A 23,667-nucleotide genomic window follows, 5' to 3' on the forward strand; every position below is an offset into this window, starting at 1 on the left:
AAAAGAAAAACCATATGATCATCTCACGAGATGCTCATAAAGTCTTTGACAAAATTCAACACCGATGATGGGAGATGTCATTCTATAAATATGTTTCTCTTATTGGTTGATGTATAAAGCACTGTTGGCCAGTAGGAAAGGAAGATAGGAGGGACAAGAAGACAAGGAGGAAAGAGGAAGTAGTAGGGAGGAGTCAGCATGTAGAAATTGGAGAGAGCAGATGCCAGCCCCACTCTCCGGTAAGATGAGACCACGTGGAAATATTTAGATTAATAGAAATGGGTTAATACTTAAGACAGAGTTAGCCAATAAGAAACAAGTAACAGGCTAACAGAGTTATATCAAATACAGAGTCTCTGTGTGTTATTTGGGGCTGGCATGGTGATGGGACCGGCGGTGGGGGAAAACCTTACTTGTAACACAAGCCTTAATGATAAAGGTCTTGGAGAGGTCAGGGAAAACAGGAACATACCTAAAATTAATAAAAGCAAAATACAGTAAACCAACAGCCAACATCAAACTGAATGGCAAGAAGCTTAAGGTGATTCCTCTAAAATCAGGAACAAGACAAGGCTGCCCTCTCTCTCTCTCTCCATATCTCAATATTGTACTTGAAGTTCTAGCTAGAGCAATAAGACAGCAAAAGGAGATGAAGGGGATACAAATTAGAAAGGAAGAAGTCAAACTGTCACTATTTGCAGATGATATGATAGTTTACATAAGTGACACAAAAAACTTTACCAGGAAACTCCTATAGCTGATAAACACCTTCAGCATATTAGCAGGATACAAGATTAACTCAAAAAACTCAATAGCCCTGCCATATACAGCCAATAAAGGGACTTAGAAACAAATCAGAGAAACAAAACCCTTTACAATAGCCACAAGCAACAAAAAATATCTTGGGGTAATGCTAACCAAACAGGTAAAAGATCTATATAGCATGAACTTTGTATCTTTAAAGAAAGAAATTAAAGAAGAACCAGAAAATGGAGAGATCTTTCATGCTCTTAGATAGGTAGGATAATCATAGAAAAATGGCAATCTTGTCAAAAGCAATCACCAGATTCAATGCAATCACCATCAAAATCACAGCACAATTCTTCACTGACCTTGAAAGGATAATACTCACTTTATATGGAAAAACAAAAGACTCAGGATAGCAAAAAAACAACCCTGTACAATGAAGGAACTTCAGGAGGCATCACCATCCCCAACTTCAAACTCTACTATAGAGCTATAGTCCTGAAAACAGCTTGGTATTGGCACAAAAATAGACAAGTAGGTTAATGGAATTGAATTGAAAATCTTGGTATTAACCCCCACACCTATGGACAACTGATTTTTGACAAAACAGCTAAAATTATACAATGGAATGACAAAAGCATCTTCAACAAATGTTGCTCACACAACTGGATGATGGTGTGTAGAAGACTGCAGATAGCCCCGTGTTTACCACCATGCACAAAACTTAAGTACAAGTGGATCAAAGACCTCAACATAAATCCAGCCATACTGAACCTCTTAGAAGAGAAAATGGGAGGTACCCTTGAATGTATGGGTAGAGGAGCCTGCTTCCTGAACATAACACCAGTAGCACAGACACTGAGATTGACAATTAATAAATAAGACCTCCTGAACTAAGAAATTTCTGCAAGGCAAAGGACACAGTCAACAAAATAAAATGGTAGCCCTGGGTAGACTGGGAAAAGTTCTTCACCAACCCCACATCTGACAGAGGGCTGATCTCCAAAATATACAAAGAACTCAAAGAAAAAAAACTAGTCACCAAAACACCAAATAAACTATTAAAAAGTGGGGTGGAGAACTTAATAGAGAATTCTCAATAGAGGAATCCAAAATGGCTGAAAGACACTTAAGAATGTTCTCAACATCCTTAGCCATCAGAGAAATGCAAATCAAAACTCTGAGATACCATCTTACTCCTGTCAGAATGGCTAAAATTAGAAACACCAATGACAGCTTATGCTGTAGAGGATGTGGAGAGAGGGGACCACTCCTCCACTGCTGGTGGGAGTGCAAGCTTGTACAGCCATTTTGGAGATCAGTATGGTGGTTCCTCAGGAAAATGGGAAGCAGTCTACCACAGGACCTGGCAATTCCACTCTTAGGCATATACGCAAATGATCCACATCCATGCAACAAGGACATCTGTTCATCTATGTTCATAGCAGCATTATTTGTAACAGCAAGACCCTGGAAGCAACCTAGATGCCCCTCAACTGAACAATGGATAAAGGAGATGTGGCACATCTACACATGGAATACTACCCAGAGGAAAAAAACAATGGAACCTTGAAATTGGCTGGCAAATGGATGGAACTTGAAGAAACCATCCTGGGTGAGGCAACCCAGTCACAAAAAGAGGAACATGGTATGTACTCACTCATATATGGAATTTAGACATAGATCAAAGGATCAACATCCTATAATTCACACCACCAGAGAAACTAGGATACAAGGAGGAACTTTAGACATTCATACAAGGTCCCTCAGAGAAGAAGAAATGAGCAAGATCTCCTGAGCATATTGGGAGTGGGGATGGCAGTGAGTGGAGAGGGAGTTAGAAGAAAGAGAAGGGGAGGAGAGGAAAGCATGTGGGAAGACTGAGTCAGGGGATGAATAGACAAGGGCAAAAAAAAAAAAAGAGATACCATAATGGAGAGAGCCATATAGATTTGAAGAGAAAACTGACTCTAGAGAAATGTCCAGAGACCTACAAGGATGACCCCAACTAACAATTTGAGCAACAGTGGAAAGGCTACCTTAAATCCCTTTTCCTGATAATGAGATAAATAACTAACTTATATGCCATCATAGAGCCCTCATCTAGTAGCTGATTAAAAAAAAGAAGCAGACACCCACAGCTAAACACTGAGCTTAACTCCTGGAATCCAGTTGCAGAGAGGGAGGAGTCATAAGAAAAAGGGTCAAGACCAGGCTACAGAAACCCACAGAGACAGCTGACCTGAACCAGGGGGAGCTCATGAACCTCCCCCCAGTGATACCTGAGAAACCAGCTTTGGACCGACTGAGACCCCCCTGAACATGGGTCTCAGAAGGCCTGGGCAGTCCAAGGGACCTCTGACAGTGGAACCAGGATGTATCCCTGGTTCATGAAAGGACTTTGGGAGCACATTCCCCATGGAGAGATACTCCCTTGGCTTAGTGGAAGTCGGCAGGGTGTAGACCCTACTCCAAATGACTTGATAGATTTTGATCATCCCTCCTGAAAGTCATCACCCTCCCTGTGAAGTGCAGTTTATTGGTGGAGGCAAAGAAGGGGGTACTTGTTGACCAACTGGGGGCAAAAGAGAAAAGAGACAGAATGTATGTGTGTGTGTGTGTGTGTGTGTGAGAGAGAGAGAGAGAGAGAGAGAGAGAGGTGAAGCTTGCACATGTGCCCTGTAACGCGTGACGTAGCTGTGATGTGGCCACACATATGCATGACCCACCCTTCATTAGGGAACAGGGTCAGCAGAATGCCATTTTCCAACAGAACCATCCCTGTATCTCCAGGATGAAGCATACTTGTTCGTGGTGGATGCTCTTTTTGATGTATTCTTGGATTTGTTTTGTGAGTATTTTACTGGGTATTTTTGCATCTGTAAGGGAAATTGGTGTGTACATCACTTTCTTTATGGAGTCTCTGTATGATTTGGGTATCATGGCTTCATAAAAAATGGACAATATTTCCTCTGTTTCTATTTTGTGCAATAATTTGTGGCATATTGACATGAACTTGTCTTTGAAAGTCTGGGTGAATTCCATACTGAAGCTACCTGTCCCTAACTTTTTGAGGGGAAGAGCAGAGAGTAGGAGGCATTTAATGACTGCTTCTATTTTCCTAGGACGTATAGGTCTGTTTAAATTCCCTATCTGATCTTGATTTAACTTTGCCAATTCACACCTATGAAGAAAATTTTCCATTTGTTCTGGATTTTCCCATTTGGTGGAATACAAGTTTTTAAGTATGCCCTTAAAATTCTCCTGATTTCCTGGGTGTCTCTTGTGTCTCTTCTTTACTCCCGATTTTATTAATTTGGATATTCTCTTTCCACCTTTTCATTTGGATAGGGGTTTGTCTATCTCATTGATTTTTCTCAAATTCTCAATTCTTTGTTCCATTGATTTTGCATTGTTCTCTTTGATTCTGTTGTATTTATTTTAACCATTTGTTTGATTATTTCTTGCCATCTACTCATTTTGGGTGTGAGTTCTTTCTGTCCTAGGGCAGTGGTTCTTACCCTTCCTAAAGCCATAACCCTTTAATACAGCTCCTCATGTTGTGGTGACTCTCAATCAGAAAATTATTGTGTTGTTACTTCATGATTGTGATTTTTCTACTGTTATGAATCATAATGTAAATATCTGATATGTAGGAAAGTAGCTGACCCACAGGTTAAGAACTGCTGTTCTAAAGTGTTCATATGTGCCATTAAGTTGCTAGTATGAGATCACTTGTGTGTGTGTGTGTGTGTGTGTGTGTGTGTGTGTGTGTGTGTGTGGCAGTTTGTGTTATGAACTTGACACTTAGCATGGCTTCCACCATGTCCCATAAGTTTGGGTGTGCTGTGTATTCATTTTCATTGAATTTAAGGAAGTCTTTGATTCCTTTCTTTATTTTGGTCTTGACCCATTTTCTTCCAGTAGAGAGCTGTCCACTTTCCATGTCTTCTGATTTGTTTGATGTTAAAATAGCTACACCAGTTCACTTCTTAGGTCCTTTTACTTGGACTATAAGTAATGTCTATCCTTGATGTTGAGGTGTTTTACTTGATTGCAACAGTATGATGGATATACTTTTTGGTGTGTGTGTGTGTGTGTGTGTGTGTGTGTGTGTGTGTGTGTGTGTGTTTAATGGCAAATTGAAACCATTGATATTGAGTAATATCAATGGCCATTGATTGTTGGTGTCTCTTATTTTGGTGTTGTTAATTTTGTCATCAGTTTGTGTTTTCTTTCTTGATTTTATTTCCCTTTTCAGGTTTTGAGTCATTTTTACTTTTCACTGTTTGTGTTTTCCTGTAGTGAGTTACTCCTTTGCTTCCACTCATTGTTTTTTCCTGGGTTTCTTTAAGGGGTTCACTCATTACCTATTTAAAGGCCTCTATCATGTTCCTAAGGTGATTGTAATGTCTTTCTTGGGCTTCAGCTTTGTTGGAATGATCAGGGTCAGCTATGGTAGGGTTGATGAGCTCCAGTGGAGACATATTGTCCTGGCTGTTACTGAAAGAGTTTTTATGTTGGCATCCAATAACCTGGGATTAGGGTGATTATAGGTCTAGATGCTGATATTTGCATTTGTCTTTGTTGGGTGTGTGTGTGTGTGTGTGTGTGTGTGTGTGTGTGTGTGTGTGTGTGCTTCCTTGGTCTCTGTCTCCTCCATGGGTTTTAGGTGAGCATGTTGGCTGTGTTGCCTAGTAGAAAATTTCCTGTGGACTTGTTTCCCTGATCTGTCTGGCTGGTGTCTTTCCAGGGAATCACTGCTGGTGATGGAGGCAGGGTTAATGGGATGAATTGGGGGAAGATGAGTTGGAGAAGAAGATCTTTGTGATTCATTGGGTATGGAGTCAGGGGGAAAGGGAGAGCTATTCAGGCATTCTGCTTCAGAGCATGGGAGGAGACTGGGGCAGGGGTGAATCAGGAGGAGCAGAAAGAAAAGGGTGAATCCTCTGTCAGCCTACCTGCTTCCTTGACAGGAATGACTTTAATAGTAAGGGTGTCTTCTGGGAAGATCTGGGGATCCACAAGAGATGGTGGAGGGGAAATGGAAGGCTGCAGAAAATGTTCTTTGTGAAGTTGGGGTAAAGCTGGGGACTGGGTCTTGGGGAACAGAGAGAGAAGTGAAGATCTGCAGTCAGCCTACCTGCTTCCCTAGCAGGAGCGGCCTGTAGGTTATCAGAGACAGTGCAAGTTCACTTTCTTTACAAGCAATGGCAAAAACAAATGTCAGCATGTGTGAACTGTCATGAGCTTGGTAGGGTTTGGGGGGAGGGAAGCGTTTATCTTTGAGCACTGGTGACACAGGGCATGTCTTCACACAGTCCTATTTTCATGTTCTTGTTAAATTGTAAGAGACATCAAAATTATTACTATTTATTTGAGCCAAGAACCTATCTGTGATGGATATTTCCCGAGCCAGAGAAAGTTTGCAGTTCCAGAACTCATCAGTGTCAGCACACAGTGTCTGTAGACAAGAGGGAGCTGGACATTGATCCATAGCTTGATGGATGTCAGCCCTGCCTTTCCCTTCCTTGGCCATGCTTGATTAGTCAGCAGCCTGGGATAGTCAACTGCTGTGCGTGACTGAGACTTTCTTCTTCTTCTTCTTCTTCTTCTTCTTCTTCTTCTTCTTCTTCTTCTTCTTCGTCAGAAGAATATAATCTCAAGTTAGTGTGTGGTTTGGCTGCCTGCTGATTTTGTTAAGTTGTTATATATAGAAGCTGCCTCTATCCAAATTTACTCCAGTTTAATTGACTCTATGATACATAAACATGGAAACATTGTGTTCAGGGTTGAATTATTTGAAGAAAGGAAGGTTCTAGAAACAATACCTTAGCTTTTAGTTGCCCCCACCCCGCCACCCTTATACTACTGCTGGAACCCTTTGTGTGTTACTGTGTTAATCAAGTTATCTTCAAAAATGCCCACATCTGTAGCCTTCCTCTTGTGCATTCTAGAAGATGTTCTCCTGCTGAGCCTGTCTATCCTCATCCCCCTCACTGAGAGATTTTAGGCAAGTGCTCCTCCTGAGCCATGTCTCAGCCAGGAATTGTCTAGTCTTGAGGGCCAAATGACATCAGTGACCCAGGAATCAGTCCTCTTCCATTAACAGTTCCAAGTCTAGAAAGGCAGGAATGTGGAGAAAAGGGACAGAGACAACCAGTAGAGAGGGAGAGGGAGAGGGAGAGAGAGAGAGAGAGAGAGAGAGAGAGAGAGAGAGAGAGAGAGGAGTGTTAGAGCCAAAGAGACGTGACGTGAACAGTATCCCATATTGCCAGCTCCCAACTTGGGGACTTTAGTTGAGAGTGAGATGAGCCATTAAAAGCTGGTCTGAAAAAGTCTGGGTCACAAAACCAGTTCTAGGTGGACCATCTCAGAGAACTACTCCGTGGATTCCTGAGCTCATCTTACCTTAATAACAGAAAGGAGGCACCCAAAGGGATAGGGTAGTTTCCCTAAATACTCCCAGAGTTTCTCAACAACTACAGGGCACAGGCATTGCTGTGAAATGTCTCCTCCACTGGGAGGCTCAAGGCAGCCAGTTGCAGATTAAAAATCTCTGAGGTGCAGGGCAGGTGAGGAGCCTCTGCCTGGGCTTTCAGGCTCCCATTCCTCTGTGGTGCTTGATGCCTGAGGTGACAAACCAACACAGGCTCCTTATATCTCCGAGAATCCAGGTGGGTGCCATAGACCCAGCATCATGTGCCCCTGACCATTCTCATTTGTGTGGCAGAGACTTGTTGGAGTTCATTGATTTCAAGAAGAAGCAAAGTAAACGAAATGGTGGGAGCAGGGATAAGTGAAGAGCAGACAGAGAAAGGAGAGAGAGAGAGACAGAGAGAGAGACAGAGAGAGAGAGAGAGACGGAGAGTTCTTGCTATGTAGTCCATCATCTTCCTGCTGAAGAGTCCCAAGTGTTGCACTTATAGGCATGTGCCTCCTTGTCTAGCTCATTTGGATCCCATGCAATTCATGCACAGTGCAGCCAAATGAGCTGGGTACCAATTCCCTCACATGAGAATGGAGGGACACTAAAGATGCTGCATTATACATGTGGACACATACACACTTTGTTCCTACTATAAGTGGAATTTTACATTTCTGGACCAAGGGACTCTGATAACCTAACAAAAGCTAGAAATCTGTCAGAAGTGACCAAGAGACATCCAGCAACAATCTCTCTAGAATTTTATGATTGACTTATTATAAATGTGTTTGTATGCATATACATGTGTGCTATGATGTGTGTGTGTGTGTGTGTGTGTGTGTGTGTGTGTCAGAGGACAGACTATTGGGGTTGGTTATCTCCTTGCAGCATGTGGGTTCAGGGGATTGAACTCATGTCCTCAGGACTGATGGCAGGCTCCATCAGTGTATGTATGTATCTGTTTATATGAATCTATTTTCCATCCATTGCTCTGTGTGTGTGTGAGAGAGATATCTGTCTATTTATCCATCTATCTATCTGTATAGTATTTATTAGACTGGCTCACAAGCTATGGCATGTTAGTGAATCAATGACTGTTTCATAATGAAAAGGTTGGGAGTATATGGTATTTCATCCAAGAGTCTGTAAGCTTCAGCTGTCCCACATGGTGTTGCAGTCCTGAAAGATGCCTGGAGAACTGATGGTTTTCAGTCTCTGTTGACTGTTGGACTTCATGCCACACACAGCAACAGGTTAGATAAACTTGAATGAGGGCAGGCAGGCAGTCAAAAATCCTTTCCCTCTGGCCCTGCTTCCAGTTTAAGTCGGGCTCTCTGTCTTTGCCTCTGTGTCTCCTATCTCTAGATAAAGACAAGATGTTCTTTGAAAGTAGAATAATTTCAGTATATCTGTCTATATGTGTTTGTCTGTCTGTCTCCTGTCCATCTCTATATATTTTCTTTCATACTGCTATGAGATCAGTGATAAGTTCCCATATCAAAGGAACAACCCAAACCACCAAAGAACTTCAACCTAAGAACTACATGATGGGTTTTCTGCTAAAACAACCCCACTCATGGTACCGATTTTCTGCCTCAGTTGCTTTCTCCGTCACTGTGGCTAAATATATGCTCAGACTCAAGTGGGAGGGTACATTTATTTGGGGTCTGTTTCAAGACAGGAATGCAGGACAGCTGGGCCTCTAGGTTTGCTGTGGGAGTATGTGGCAGGTGGGAAGGAGGGGGGGTGTGAGGTAGAGGTTCCCTCTAGTAACCTACTTCCTTCTGGCAAGTCTGAGAACATCCTAAAAAACAGTGTTGGTTAGAGATTAGCATTCAAACACATGGAGTTGTGGGAAACCCATCACATTCACATTCTAACCTTAGCACTTTGTGACTAGATTGATGTCATCATCATAGGAGTGGGTCCTCTATGGGAGTGTTTTGTCTCCTTTTTTAACTCCCCCATTCTTAGGCACAGTTGCTTGCCCCATATCATTTTATAATGCATCATAAAATGCCTCATCAGACACCAGGGTTGTGCTTTCAGAAATAACTGCTTCCAGAAGCAGAAATGTAAAATGCCTCATTTATAACTTCCCAGTCTCTGGTGCTCCACCTCAGTATAAAACAGAGTTATACAGTCCCACATCCTGCAGCTCAGAGTCTACATGGGACAGAAACACTGTTACATAGCAATGGGTCAGGGGGAAGACCAGAGAGCTTCTCATGCTGTGAGGCAGCCAGGAGGAGGAATTGCTCACCTGTCACAGTGATCAGGACCCAGAAGCTCCCACTCCTCCTCTGCCAGGATGAAGCCTCTCCCTCCACCTGCCTGCTGAGCCCGGCCACTCCCTTTCTCTGGTCTCCCCTCTTCTCCTTTTTCTCCCATCTATGCTGTCACAGGTCAGAGGGTAAAACGGAGACTCCAGAGAAATCACACTGGCAATCATACTGTTAATGTGTTACAAAGCAGAAATTTACACAGTACCATGCAACTGTACAACTGTCACTCAAGTTACAGGAGAAACTAAGAACATATAGAATAATCGCACAATGGAAGAATGTAATTGTGAGCCACATATGGTGGCTCACACCTTTAACCTCAATATTCAGGAAGCAGAGGCCAGCATTTCTCAGAGTTTGAGGCATGTCTAGTCTACAGAGTAACTTTCTGAACATCTATGACTACACAGAGAAGCCCTGTCTTGGAAAACCAACCAATACAGACACACACCATCCCAACACACACACACACACACACACACACACACACACACACACACCATCATCACACCTAGAGGAACACAGAAATGTACACATGCACATTAACATATGAAATGTCTCTGCATGTATGCAACACACACAGAGATCCATGCCTGAGTCAATAAACAGACAAAACTGAGCTGACAACTGAACCCTACTTCCAGAAATCAAGATGCATTACTCCCTTTGTCCTATGTATGTGTTTCATTGTCCTTGCCTACATCTTTGAAATAAAGAGTGAGCAAGTCACCATCATCCCAAGCAGGAAGTATGGGTGCTCACACTCCTGGACAGTGATGAGACAGGAGGCGGGAACAGCGGAAGTTGCTCAACTGAGAGGAGAGGCAGGTTCAGCAGACAAGGTCCTGCTGGAGTGTGCAGTGCAGTGCAGTGGACGGTGACCAGACAGGGCCATGGAGCCCAGTGTCCTGCTCCTCCTCGCTCTCCTTGTGGGCTTCTTGCTACTTCTGGTCAGGGGTGACACAAAGGCCCATGGCCACCTCCCACCAGGACCCCGTCCCCTGCCCCTCTTGGGGAACCTCCTGCAGATGGACAGAAGAGGCCTCCTCAACTCCTTCATGCGGGTGAGACGCGCACAGGGCTGTGTCGTATGCTTAGCCCCATATTTTCTCTTGGAGACCACTCATCAGGATGAGCAAGTGACCGCATCGGGGTCATAGGTTCGGGTGGGAAGGTGGCTGAGTGAAGGGTGAGATGCTGATTGGTGATGGATGGTACTCAGATCCTCATATGTCCCCATGCTATGCTGGAATCATGGAGCAGCACTGTGCTTGGAATATGAGAATGGTCAGGGTGTGGAGTTGTGCACCAAGTGTTTACAATTTTCCTCTTTGTTGCTTGCTTGTTCCAGAAGAGAAAGAACAATGTCAGAGGCATCAACAGCTAAGGTTTGCTTCTGCCAGCACAAGGGATTAATTAGGCTGCTCTGTACTGGAACAAAGGGGAGAAGAGGAGGTCAGGAGGTGGGGTAGGCAGGGAGTGCTTATCATCCAAGCAGCAGACCCAGGAACCGATTTCATCAGCTTTCACCAGTGCTATTTCATGTTCAATTACTACTTGTTTATTAACAATCAATCCTTAGCCCCCACCTCCCATTTAGATGGCTGATGCACTGGCAACAATCCTGACTTCCTGCTACTCCTTTTTAATGTATCACTCACTTGGAACAATGGTGTAGTCATTTATTTTTATTTGGCTTTTGAGACAAGGCTGCCCTTGTCAGTGTCAAACTTCTGAGCCTCCTACAAGTTTCATATATTATTTTTGATCTGCACTGTAGATTATTAGTTCATTGTTGCATAAGATTTGATGTTTTAACCCAGCCTGAAAAGGTATGAAATGTGTAGACCTTTGACTTAGCATTGTCTCCCAACAATGTTGGGCACTGACCATTGTCATAGACTCTTATTTCTATTAGGTATATTGCGATCTAGAGTGAGTTAAAAGTTACAAGGGGAAGAGGGTGGGCTTTTAGCATTGTAGGGTTGTGATATTCTAGGGACCAATTGCCTATAGATTCATAGATGGTGGCATTTCCAGGTATTTTCCCAACTATCTGTACTGTAGTCATGACACACATTGAGGACCACTAATAGGTGACAATCACTTTCCCTCCCGTGTAACCCAGTGAATAGTTCAGAGCCTTTTTCTGGGATGTCCCCAGGAGGCATTGGACAGGTAGAAGCTGGGTCATGGAAAGTGAGGTTCAGCTGGCCAAACTGAAGGGCATGGAATTGATGCATATGTGCATCTCTATCTGTATCTAACTTTTCTGAGATGGGGTCACATGTAGCTGAGGCTGGGTTGAGATCAGATGAGCAGCCAAGGATGACTACTGGTTCTCAGGTCTCTACCTCCCCACGGCTAGGATTATAAACAAGTGTTGCCTTTCCTCCCTACTCCACAGTACTGATAAGGAATTCTAACCAATCAGTGCAGGCCCTGCCTATGTGGACGATTAAACCTTCACCTCTTACATCCTTAGAAAGGAAAGGGTGGCCAGAGGAGAAGGTACCTGTTTCTGAGTGTGGCAACAACATCTGCACTGACTGACCACAAACCTGGTTCCCTTATGCTTGGCAGCTTCGAGAAAAATATGGAGATGTGTTCACAGTGCACCTAGGACCAAGGCCTGTGGTCATGCTGTGTGGGACAGAGGCCATAAGGGAGGCTCTGGTGGAACAAGCTGAGGCTTTCTCTGGCCGGGGGACAGTTGCTGTAATTGAGCCAATTGCACAGGGATACGGTGAGCTAATGGACATGGTGGAGTAGGGATGTGGTCCAGGGAGGTGAGAGGTGGATTCCAAGCTGTGGGGAAGGATTCGGGTTTTTTGAACTTTCATTGTAATCCATCCATGACTTCCTTGCTTTCTTAGGAGTGGCCTTTGCCAATGGGGAACGCTGGAAGGCCCTTCGGCGATTCTCTCTGGCCACCATGAGAGACTTAGGAATGGGAAAACAGAATGTGGAGGGGTGGATAAAAGAGGAGGCCCAGTGTCTAATTGAGGAGCTGCGGAAAACCCAAGGTGAGACTGTAAGAGTGGGTATAAAAGAAGATGATGATACAGGGGCCTGTGGGTACAGCTAAAGAAAGAGAAGGAGATGCACAAAGGTGGAGAAAGGTCCAGATAGCCAGCCAGCCAGCCACACACACACACACACACACACACACACACACACACACACACACAGTATGGGGAGGATGAGATATGGACAGAGGTGGAAAGAGACAGAAATACAAAGTCTGGGAAGGGATGTGAGGTATGTTGTGTCCAAAATAACTCAGAAACATGTGTGGACCATGTTTAGATCACTTCTCTAAGAAAAACCAATCCAGGAATTAATTCTCTTTGTCGGTTGTATATGACTGGTGCATTCATCCTCTCAGAACACAAAAGGTAAGGCAAGATAGTCATGAGCTCATGGCCAGTCCCGTGGACATTGTGAGGCCTGTCTTTGATGTGTCTGTGGCTGAGCTGTAGGTTGCTTCCAGAATAATATACATCAGGCATGCTTGTGCATATTTGTAATCCCAGCACTCCAGAGGAAGAGGCAGGAGGTTCACATTCCAAGGTCACCTTCTACTGAATATAGAGTTCAAGGCCACTCTGATTTAACCCTTGTCATTGTTCAGCCCCAGCCTCTCCAGCACACTGTGGACTTATCAAAGACAAACACAGGTCTTGGGCAATTTTAAGGGAAGGGAGCAGGAGGAACTGCAGATATGTCCTAAGCAGGGAGCTGTGTTTTCTTCCTTGTGACTGAACTGGTGAGCACCACCTGATGGGAGTCTGACTTTAGTAGACTTCAGAAGCCCTCTGGGTACTTTAAGATTCTTTATATCAAGGGCATTTTGGTGACATGTAAATTTGTATGCATCTCCATTTCTCTACAAGGGTATTGGCCATCTTAGTGACCTTTCCCAGGATACCTCTGTGGTCAGTGCAGAGGCAGCAGGGGACAAAGTTGCAAGGCTGAGGAGAATTATGGGAGTAAGAAGCCATAGATGCAGGCACCTAAAGGAAGAGAATTGACTTCTAAGGATGAGAATGAAGTTCAGGATCCCCAAGGAAACATTTACACGGGATCAAAGACCACAGACAAGTCAGCCCCAATCTAAAGGACAACAGTGGCCCGATACTGTTGGACTGACAACAGCCCTCTAACTATCAGGGTCCATACTGAACCTGGAACACAAAGGCAGCAGGCAGCAGGTGCTGGTGGCTTCTGGAACACCACCAAGTCTGGAAGTCAAAGGGGGGATAGAGAAAGACTGGCAGATGGGCATGGAGTGTGGGGGCTTGGGAATTCACACAGGCAATGCCAGAACTCTTCTCTGAACCATGCCTTCCAGTGGCGGTTAGCTCTCAGCTCAGATCAGAATGCTGTCCTGGGAGGAGGTACAGGTGGAGACTAAATATACAAACTTGAAATCTGTGTGTGAGCATCCTAATCCTGGCAAGATTTGCAGCATTGCCTTGGAAAAGGCAGCTTTCCCTTGTGTGTATATGAATAGCACCCGCACATTCTGTACAGTACTGAAGGAAGTTAAATAAAAGCACTTATGATTCTCCGAGTGAAGGGCACAGACTCATATGTGCATCATACTTACAAATGTGGTAGACGCTATTGCTGTTAGTTTGCTACTGAGTGGTGGGGTAGCCTCATAGACATAGGGCTGAAAATAAATGTTTCCAGATCCCATTTCAACCACGTATTGAACTGCATCCTCATCCTCCAGGAGCCCCCCTGGACCCCACCTTCCTCTTCCAGTGCATCACAGCCAACATCATCTGCTCCATTGTCTTTGGAGAGCGCTTTGACTACAAAGACCGCCAGTTCCTGCGCCTGCTGGACCTCATCTATCAGAGCTTCTCACTCATCAGCTCACTCTCCACCCAGGTCAGTGGGTGGGAAGAGAGGAGCATCCAAGGCAGAGGAAGAACAGGCTGCTCTGTGGGTGAAGAAGGGAGTGGCCTAGAGCTGGAAGAAAGGCAGAGACGACATGGAGGGAAGGAGGTTGAGAGCAGGAGTGACAGAGTGATGGGGAATAGGGTGGAGAAAACATGGAGAGGCAAGGACCTGAGGCCTGGAGGGAAGGAGGTAGAGTGGCTGACGTGGTAGAGAGACCCGAATGCAGAAACACAGCTCCATCCAGACATGAGAAAATGATGACATGGGGACTGTGGCTGGAGCTAAGAGGGCAGAGGACTCGTCTATCATGTTTCCATTCCTGGGTTCATCTCTAGCACAACATAAGCCAGGCATGGTTGGTACACGTATGCAATCCCAGTGCATGTGAGATCAGAGTCAAAGGCCACCTTTGGATAAATATTGAGTTTGAAGACAGTCTGAAAGACAGGAGACCCTGATTGGAAAAAAAATGGATGGATTAGGAAAGAGAGATGAGAATTCAAGAGAAGTGCTGGACACCGATTCAGAGGAAAGACTGACAGCAGGCCCTGTGTTATTGGAAAGGAAGGAACAAGATGAGGAAAGGATGCGGAAAACAAAGGGAGGGATGTGGAGAGTATAGGAAGAGAGCGCAGATCCTCATGAAATACGGGGATCTAGGAGCACATCCTGCTTCTCAAGACCTGATAGCTCCGGGTGACCTTCCAGACACTTCTTTCCTGCAGGTGTTTGAGCTCTTCTCTGGATTCCTGAAATACTTTCCAGGTACACACAAACAAATCTCCAAAAACCTCCAGGAAATCCTTGACTACATCGGCCACAGCGTGGAGAAGCACAGGGCAACGTTAGACCCCAGCAATCCAAGAGACTTCATCGATACCTACCTTCTACGCATGGAGAAGGTGCGTCCTGCATGAATGGGAGGGGATGGGTGGCAGTGATGGCTGAGGGGTGAGGAGAGGAAATGAGGGGCAGGGGTGGGGGATGAGAGACAGGAAATGGAGTGGAGGAGATGCAGAAGCATCTGGAAAATGATGAAAGAAATAGGGAAGAGAAAATGAAATCAGGAGAAAGAAGGCTGTGGAAGAAACACAGGGCAAGGGACAAAAGGCAGAAAACACCTCAGAGTAAGAAAGAGCCTGGGACGCAAACCGTGATAAACTACCAGAGGGCAGAGTAGAGAGAGAAACAGAACACACAGGGACCAGGCGACATCGCCGAGGACTGAGAGACGCCATGTGGTCCATAGAGTGAGACGGAAGGACAGTGCCAGGATGTGTGTGTGTGTGTGTGTGTGCATCCCCCTGCAAGGCTCCAGTCACCCTGACCCTCCCTTCTCTCCCATCTGGAACCAGGAGAAGTCCAACCCACACACGGAGTTCCATCACCAGAACCTCATGATCTCCGTGCTGTCTCTCTTCTTTGCTGGCACCGAGACCAGCAGCACCACGCTCCGCTATGGCTTCCTGCTCATGCTCAAATACCCCCATGTTGCAGGTGCGCCCCAGGAGGCCAGCTGGGGACTCTTCTAGCTCCCTTTTGGCTGTGGAAGTCTGTGTGGATGAGAGAGACCTGGGCCTCTTCCACCTGGAATTCTGAAGGCTTTGGTCTACTTCTAAACTAGGGCAGCGCTGTGGGTGGTGCGTGAATGAACCCTCAGCTGATCTGTTTTCCATTGTTCTCTCCTGTCATTTAAGGTTGATTCATCCATCCATGCACCCACCCATCCATCCATCCTCCCATCAACCTACACACCCACCTATGATTCCATCCATCTAACCTTCCTTCCTGCCTTTCATATCACATCTCTCTATTCATTCATCTTTCTGTACATGTACATCTTCATCCATAGTTATTCTGTTCATTCACCCACCTATATGTTCACCCACCAACCTATCTGTCATCCACATATCCATTCATTTTCCTATCCATTTGAACATCTATCTATCCAAACACTTGTTTACTTAACCATCCTCCCATCTACTCATCTATAAACACTTATTCACAAACAAACATGCACACACACACACCCATAATGCCCACCCACTTGACCAATCATCAATCCACTGTCCAACTGATTCTTCAATCACCCAAACAGCCATTGAATTCATTTATTTCAGTTAAAAAACTTAGTTTTTCTTTGATCAGTAGAACTGAATAAATTATCCATCACTGATTTATTCACACACTCATGTATCCTTCTATCAACAGGTGACATTCCTTTATTCTTTCACTAACTGGCCTTTGAATTCATCTTTCATTTGTTTATCCATTCTTCCAGAATCATCTGTTTACTTACAAGTTGAATATATAATCCAGGGTTTAGTCTGTTCATTTCATTAACTTCCGAATCTGTCCATTTATTTCTTGATTTATCCATTAATATTCTTATGTGTTCATTTTTACATCAATCCCTTGATAGATTCATTTGCTAATCTATCTACTTCTCTGTTGTATTCCTGAGGATACAGTCATGAGTTCTGAATATAAAATTGCATGTAAAGATATGGTGCACGTGCAAGTGTGTAAGTGTACATGAATGTGTGTGTGTATATGTGTATGTGTGTGTATGTGTGTATATGTATGTATGCATGAGTGTGTATATGAGTGTGTGTCTGTGTATATGTATGCATGTGTGTGGTTGTGCATATGTATGTGTACATTTGTATATGTGCATGTGTGTGTGCGCGTGTATGTATGTATGTGTGTAGGGATATGAACACAGAGACATTTCATTCCCTTGCAAAGGTGAGAATTTATACTGCTTTTTTTCCCTCACACTACCCCACCAACATGATAGCTATGAAGTCTCCTTTTGCAGTAGCCCTTGGCTGAATGTTTTTCTTTCTATATGAAAACTCTGGTTGAAATGAGGTTGAAGCTCACAGAGAAGAGCTTTAATTTAGTTTTAAGCATGGGCACAGAGGGACAGTCACTTAAGGATAGGACAGTTTTGTATCCTCTGTACACTGAGTTCTTTAGGAGGGGTCTCCCTGCTGGACTCTTTTCTGGGTTGTTGGCTCACAGAATAAAACATCGTTGCTACAAATCTGGCAAATCAGATTCACTGTCCCTCTTTGCTGTGCAGAGAAAGTCCAAAAGGAGATCGACCAGGTGATCGGCTCACACAGACTCCCAGCCCTTGATGACCGCACCAAAATGCCACACACTGAGGCCGTCATCCATGAGATTCAGAGATTTTCAGATCTTGCCCCAATGGGTCTGCCACACAAAGTCACCAAAGACACTTGGTTTCGAGGGTACCTGATCCCCAAGGTGAGGCCATCTGCCATTCCAATTCTCTACACTATGAGCTTCCAGAATCCTCCTCAAACCAAAAGCCAGTCTGTTGTTGATTTCCCAGCATTCCTGGTGTCTTTTTGATTGACTGTCTGCATATATAAGTCAGGGTATGTTAACACCTTCGTATCTCGTAATGCCTCGTAGGACACTGAAGTGTACCCCATCCTGAGCTCAGCTCTCCATGACCCACAGTACTTTGCACAACCAGACACCTTCAATCCTGACCACTTCCTGGATGCAAATGGAGCCTTGAAGAAAAATGATGCTCTTATGCCCTTCTCTTTAGGTGAGATGGACCTGTGCTTCCTTTCCCAGACACTAGAGGGCAGGCTCACCCTCCAGGACGCAGACAGGGATAGGTCCATGTTTACTGAGTGTATTCCAGCTGCTCTGCCTGAAGCATCCCATTCATGCTGCCTACATACCCACAAGGGGTGTCTTGAACTAAATGCATACTGGTCATGAGGACTTTGGGGAAGCATTTAAGAGCCTCTAAAGCCAAGCAAATCATTATCTTAATAATCAGCAGCAACAACACCTGATAACATCTATGAACACTGCTATGAATTGGGCAGGGTCTTGATGGCTGGGGAGACACTGACTTTATCTGTGAGCTCTGGGGAGATGGGGCATATCTTGGCACACTTACCCCATTGCATACTCTTGTTAAGTTTGAAGAGACATCAAAATACTAGCATTTGTTTGAGCCAAGAGACCATTCATGATGGATAATATCCTGAACCAGAGAAAGTCCGGAGCCCCAGCACCCATCAGTGTCAGCACACGGTGTGTGTGGTCAGGAGGAGGCTGGGCATGGACACGCAGCTTGATGGGTGCCAGCTCTGTGTTTGCAGTACTCGGCCATGCTGGCTGGAGTAGTTGTCAGCCCGGGGTAGATCAGCTGCTTTTAGTGACTGAAATTTGTTCTTTACTGAAATAATGTCACCTCAAGTTAGTGTGTAGTTTGAGTGCCTGCTGTGTTTGGGAAGTCTGCAACCTACAAAAGCTCCCTTTATCCAAATTCAGTTCAGTTTAATGGACTCTATGGGATGTAAACTGGAAACTTCGTGTCTCTTGGAGGAAGAGGAGTTCTACACACAATGCCTTAGCCTTTCTTGACCCTCCACCCCCAACCATGCCTTTGCCTAAGAGTGAAACCTAGGACTGAGTGTGTGTTAAGCAAGTTCTCTTCAAAACAGCCCACATCTCCAGCCTTTCCCTCGAGCATTCTAGAAGATACTTGTAAGCGAGAGTGAGTGGTAGAGTTCTGGAGCTGCAAAGGTGTCCCGATCATCAGGAAGACAGGGTGTACCTAGAGCAGCGACAGGACACATCTGGAGGCTGGAGCTGCAGTAGGCCAGAGCCGCAATGTAGGGGAAGGAATCCTGATTTGTTGGGAAGACACATCGTGCCTGAAGCTGGGTGCAGTGGCGGCAGGTCTCCTTGCAGGATATACCAATCTTGCTCCTGTCCTAGGGAATAGTTACAGTTCATCTCTGCCCTGTATCTGCTTCTTCTGCTGAGGCGCTAGGTATTAGTTCTTCTGCTTAAAGTGACTTGTCCGTGTAACAGACCCAAGTTTAGATAGGCAGTGGTATGGAGAAAAGAGAGACACGAAGGAATGCAGGGCTGGCTACATATGGTTAGGCATAGAGAGAGGAGGGGTTGGGATGTTAACTAGGAAGTTTAGAAAAAGAAAACATAAATGAGATTAAAAAAAGAAAAGAGACAAATAGCAGTGATATATATAGACAGACACTCAGGCAGGCTGCTGTGGGATGCAAGCAAGCAAGAGAGTGAGCAAACAAGCCTGCCAAAAGGACATTAGAGCCAAAGAGATAGGAACCCTGTCTAAGTGTCCAGCTCCAGGCTTGGGGACACTGTGTTGAGAGTGAGACGAATCATTAAAAGCTGCTCTGGAAAAATCTGTTCACAAAACCAGTTCTGAGAGAACCATCTCAGAGAGCAGCTCCATAAAATTCTCAGCTCATGTAAGCTATGTTCTGTAAATGAGATTCCCCGGGGCATAGTGTACTTTCCCTATACACCCATACACAGGTACAATTTCTCAACAGCTGGAGGGCACAGGCGTTGCTGGGCAATCCCTCCTTCACCTAGAGGCCTGAGGCATCAGTTGCAGATGAAGAATCACTGAGGCACAGGGCAGGTGTTGGAGCCTCTGCCTGGGCTTTCAGGCTCTCGTTGCTCTGTGGTGCTGGATGCCTGAGGTTAAAACCAACACTGGCTCCTTATACCCCTGAGAATCCAGTGGATGCCATAGATCTCTTATCATGTGCCCCTGCCTAATCTCAATTGTAGGAACAAATGTATTTGGGAACTTGTGGATCTCAAGCTGAACAACGACAGACTGAGAGGAGAGTGTGTGTTGGGAGAGCAGGAGGGAGGAGAGACAGAAGGGATGTACACAGTGCTCTTTCTATGAAGTCTAGGCTGCTCTGAAGGCTTGGGACCCCAAGTGCTACACTTAGAGATTGTCCCTCCATGTCTGGCTCACATAGGACCTTAACAATATCCAGGTGTTAATCTAGGAGTTTTGTAAACAGAACCTTCACCCTCATGGCAGACAAGTGAATTGGTTTTCAGTTTCTCTCATGAGAAAGAAGGGACACTATGATATTGAATTATACATGTGGACACATACAAACATCGTTCCTACTCTAAGTGGGGTCTATCAGTTCTGTATCAAAGGATTGATAATCTTAGAAAAGCTACAAATCTGTGAGACATGACTGAGATATCCTCCAACAAACTGGCACACATGTTATGATTTATTTCTTTCTCTCATACATGGTTACATGCATAGACATGTGTGCTATGACATGTGTTTATGTCAGAGGACAACTGTGAGTGTTGGTTCTCTCCTTGTAGCACGTGAGTTTAGGGGACTGAACTCATATCCTCGGGATTAATGGCAGCACCTTTCCATGGTTAGACATTGGTGCTGGCTCTTGAACAGTTCTTTAAGGATTTGGGAATCTCTTAACATTGTCACTGAATTGCAGGTTGAGGGTCAAACCTCTTATTCATTGCAATGGGCAGAGTTGTCTGGGTTAGGAATGTGACAGTGTGAAGGTTGTATACTGCCCTGGGGCTCACATGGCTCATCCTCTGTGCCCACAGGGAAGCGCATTTGTCTTGGAGAAGGCATCGCCCGCAACGAATTGTTCCTTTTCTTCACCACCATCCTCCAGAACTTCTCCGTGTCCAGTCCCGTGGATCCTAAGGACATTGACCTCAGTCCCAAGGAGAGTGGCTTTGGCAGAGTGCCCCCAACATACCAGATCTGCTTCTTGGCCCGATGACTGGGCTGAGGTGGCCAGGTGTCTCCACTCATGTTATAATGGCCCCATGTCTGCCTGTGAGAGACCTGAGGGAGACCAGGTCCTAGATCACTCCTCACCTCTTCCAACTTCCTGCAGTTTCTCCAAAGCTCTGAGATGTGTTCTCTGCCCTGGGAATGGCACTTGATGGAGGAATCCATCAAGTGATTGGGTGAACAGAGGGACTTCGGAGGCCACATGTCATACTGAGTCACTCCCCTATTGCTCTCAGCAGCCACCATCCCATGTGTCAGCTCCATGTGCACCATGACGTAATCTAATGGGCTCTGTGTATGGTCTGAATTCAGCATGTATGGACATGTCTAATGTGTATGGTTCACACAAACAGAATCATGTGGTGCCTGGCTTTGGTGTCTGGTGTCCTTCACTTCACACAGTATCATCTAGGTTCCTGTGCTTTGCAGCCCACAGTCACACACCTCCAAGTGCTTTTATCATGGTCTTTCTCAGAAAAACACAATTACCTTCTTTCATGTGCTCTGCCAGCAGAAGGTATGGCCCAGATTTAGTGTGGGTCTTCCTGCTTCTAATAATCTGATAAGAAATCCCTCACAGGAGTGTCCAGAAGCCTGGGTTTTAGTTGATGCCACATCCAGTCAAGTTAACACTCACGAGCAGCCATCACTATGCCCAGTCCATGGTCTCCCCGCTAGCCTGACCTGTAACCTGTTGATGGCCTGCTAACTAAGGTTTTCTCCAGAAGGTCTTCTTGTTGCAAACTCCATCTCTCCACGCCATGTTTGAGAAGTGACAACCCCACTCCCTGAATCTGTCCCTGCATCAGTCTATCTGGGTGTGTAACCTCCACACTCTCCTCCCCTGTGCCATCATCATGTTGACCTCCTGCACAGACCCGTCTGGATCACCCACGTTTTCCAAAGTCCCATCACCAGACCTTGATCCCATCCTCAGAACCACCCCCCACTTCCTGGAAGATGAGTTAAAATGACCATGAGCCCTTGTCCAGAGAAAACCTCAGACTGATTCACTAGGGCCTCCCATATCCCGTCATGTACACCCAGGACAAGAATAGGCTGAGGCCCATGTAGGCTGGGACAGGATCTCCATATTTCCCTCCTCGCCAGAAGGCAGGACCCAGAGCTCACAGGCTGACCTAGCAATGGGTTCTTCTCGCTGGATCACACTCGCTGGTGTTGTCTGGTCATCGCCACAGAAGAACCCAATCTTCAGCTCTGTGGTTTCTCAGGACCATGTCTCATGTACCCTTCCCCAAGGACCCTGCCTGCTCCCAGCTTTTCTGAGAACCTTCTCAGATTGGATGTTGTGACTTTCACAGACTCCAAACATGCAAATGCAGCTCTCCACAATGAAGAGCACAGTACATCTATCAGAACCCATCTCCCTCCCCACCTTCCCATGGTTTGTTTTCTTAAGAATTCTAGAAGCTTCTCTATTGCCACACCATGGAGAGAAGTCCCAACATGACAAGCAGACACCTGTTGAACCATGGACGTGTAACTCCTTGTTGTGTGAGGATCACTTCCTCCCCCTCCAGCCTCCTCACCCTGACCTCCTCCACATATCACCCCTTGGAAGGACTGGAGTAAGCTTACTGGGTCTATTTGATAAGTGTTCTCCAGACAAGGCAGACATTGTCTAGCAGACAGACATCCCTTGAATTGGATCCACCCCAGGTCCAGACTAGCAACGTTCAGGAGAAGCCAGAGTGCCATGGTCCTACCTTGGTGAGTTTCACACTCCCTTGTTTTTCTCAAAGGGCAGGCTCCTGTTTGTTGTTCTACTTTCGTGGGTGGTGGAGGAGTATGTGGCAGGAATATCCCTTGGCAAAGCTCCTGGTAACTCTCCCTAGGCTACAGAGAGCTTGGTGAGGCAGGTGGAAATTTAGTATCTCAGAGGTGAGTCGAGAGCTGGCTGCTGATTGGCGAATGTCTGCCCAGAGACAGCTACCTAGGTGACGATGTTAAGTAAACAAAACCCCCCACAAGCCCCTGTTAGTCTCAGCAGTGCAGTGTGCTGAAGCTGAGATTCGGGGGACACTGTTGGGAGATGTCATTCTGTAAAATTTTTTTCTCTTAATTGTAATGAATAAAGCACTGCTGGCTAATAGAAAAGCAAGATAGGTGGGACTAGTAGACAAGGAGGATTTGGGAAGTAGTAGGAGGAGATTCAAAATGTAGGACGAAGAGAGCAGAGGTCCCAGCCCTCTCTCTAGTAAGATAAGACCACATGGAAATAATTAGATTGATAGAAATGGGTTATTATTTAAGACAGAGCTAGCTGATAAGAAACTATTAACTGGCCAACAGCATTATATCTAATACAAACTCTCTGTGTGTTATTTGGGGCTGGTGCGGCTCTGGGACCAGGCCGTGGGAAAAACATACTGGTAACAAAGTAGCACTTTCGAAGTGGCTACTAAGAACTTTCACTTAAAACGTCACAAAATCTTAAAACAGGATTTTAGAAACAAAAGAACAGAGACAAGCAATGATTTTTGGTAACAACATTTTTCTCAGTGGGACTCTGTTTTGCTAGAGAAAAGCAGAAATTTGCTTGGCTCCTTTAAGGGAGGTTTCCTAACCCATCATAAGCAGGGGGTGGGGTGGGGAGGGGAAACTCCATGACTGCTAACAATTCAATGGTGTGT

At 45.2% G+C, this 23,667-nt stretch overlaps 1 protein-coding gene across 1 annotated transcript; it reads left to right on the forward strand.

The window, feature by feature from the left end:
* The first annotated feature begins 10,352 nt into the window (after positions 1-10,352).
* Positions 10,353-21,195, forward strand: LOC127238393 (cytochrome P450 2B1). Its single transcript, XM_051206985.1, has 9 exons — positions 10,353-10,523; positions 12,043-12,205; positions 12,336-12,485; positions 14,201-14,361; positions 15,099-15,275; positions 15,729-15,870; positions 17,462-17,649; positions 17,821-17,962; positions 20,818-21,195. The coding sequence occupies exons 1-9, from the start codon at positions 10,353-10,355 to the stop codon at positions 20,997-20,999; spliced, it is 1,476 nt and encodes a 491-aa protein (XP_051062942.1). The 3' UTR covers positions 21,000-21,195.
* The last annotated feature ends 2,472 nt before the right edge of the window (positions 21,196-23,667 follow it).

Source organism: Phodopus roborovskii, unplaced genomic scaffold, assembly GCF_943737965.1.
Source record: "Phodopus roborovskii unplaced genomic scaffold, PHOROB, whole genome shotgun sequence".
NCBI classification, from domain to species: domain Eukaryota; kingdom Metazoa; phylum Chordata; class Mammalia; order Rodentia; family Cricetidae; genus Phodopus; species Phodopus roborovskii.

What these genes read in the sequence shown, in the direction of transcription:
- LOC127238393 (XM_051206985.1), top strand. Translation starts at nt 10,353, where the DNA reads ATGGAGCCCAGTGTCCTGCTCCTCCTCGCTCTCCTTGTGGGCTTCTTG. An exon ending in TCCTCAACTCCTTCATGCGG is followed by an intron (nt 10,524 to 12,042) that starts GTGAGACGCGCA and finishes TATGCTTGGCAG; the next exon opens with CTTCGAGAAAAATATGGAGA. An exon ending in ACCTTCTACGCATGGAGAAG is followed by an intron (nt 15,276 to 15,728) that starts GTGCGTCCTGCA and finishes ATCTGGAACCAG; the next exon opens with GAGAAGTCCAACCCACACAC.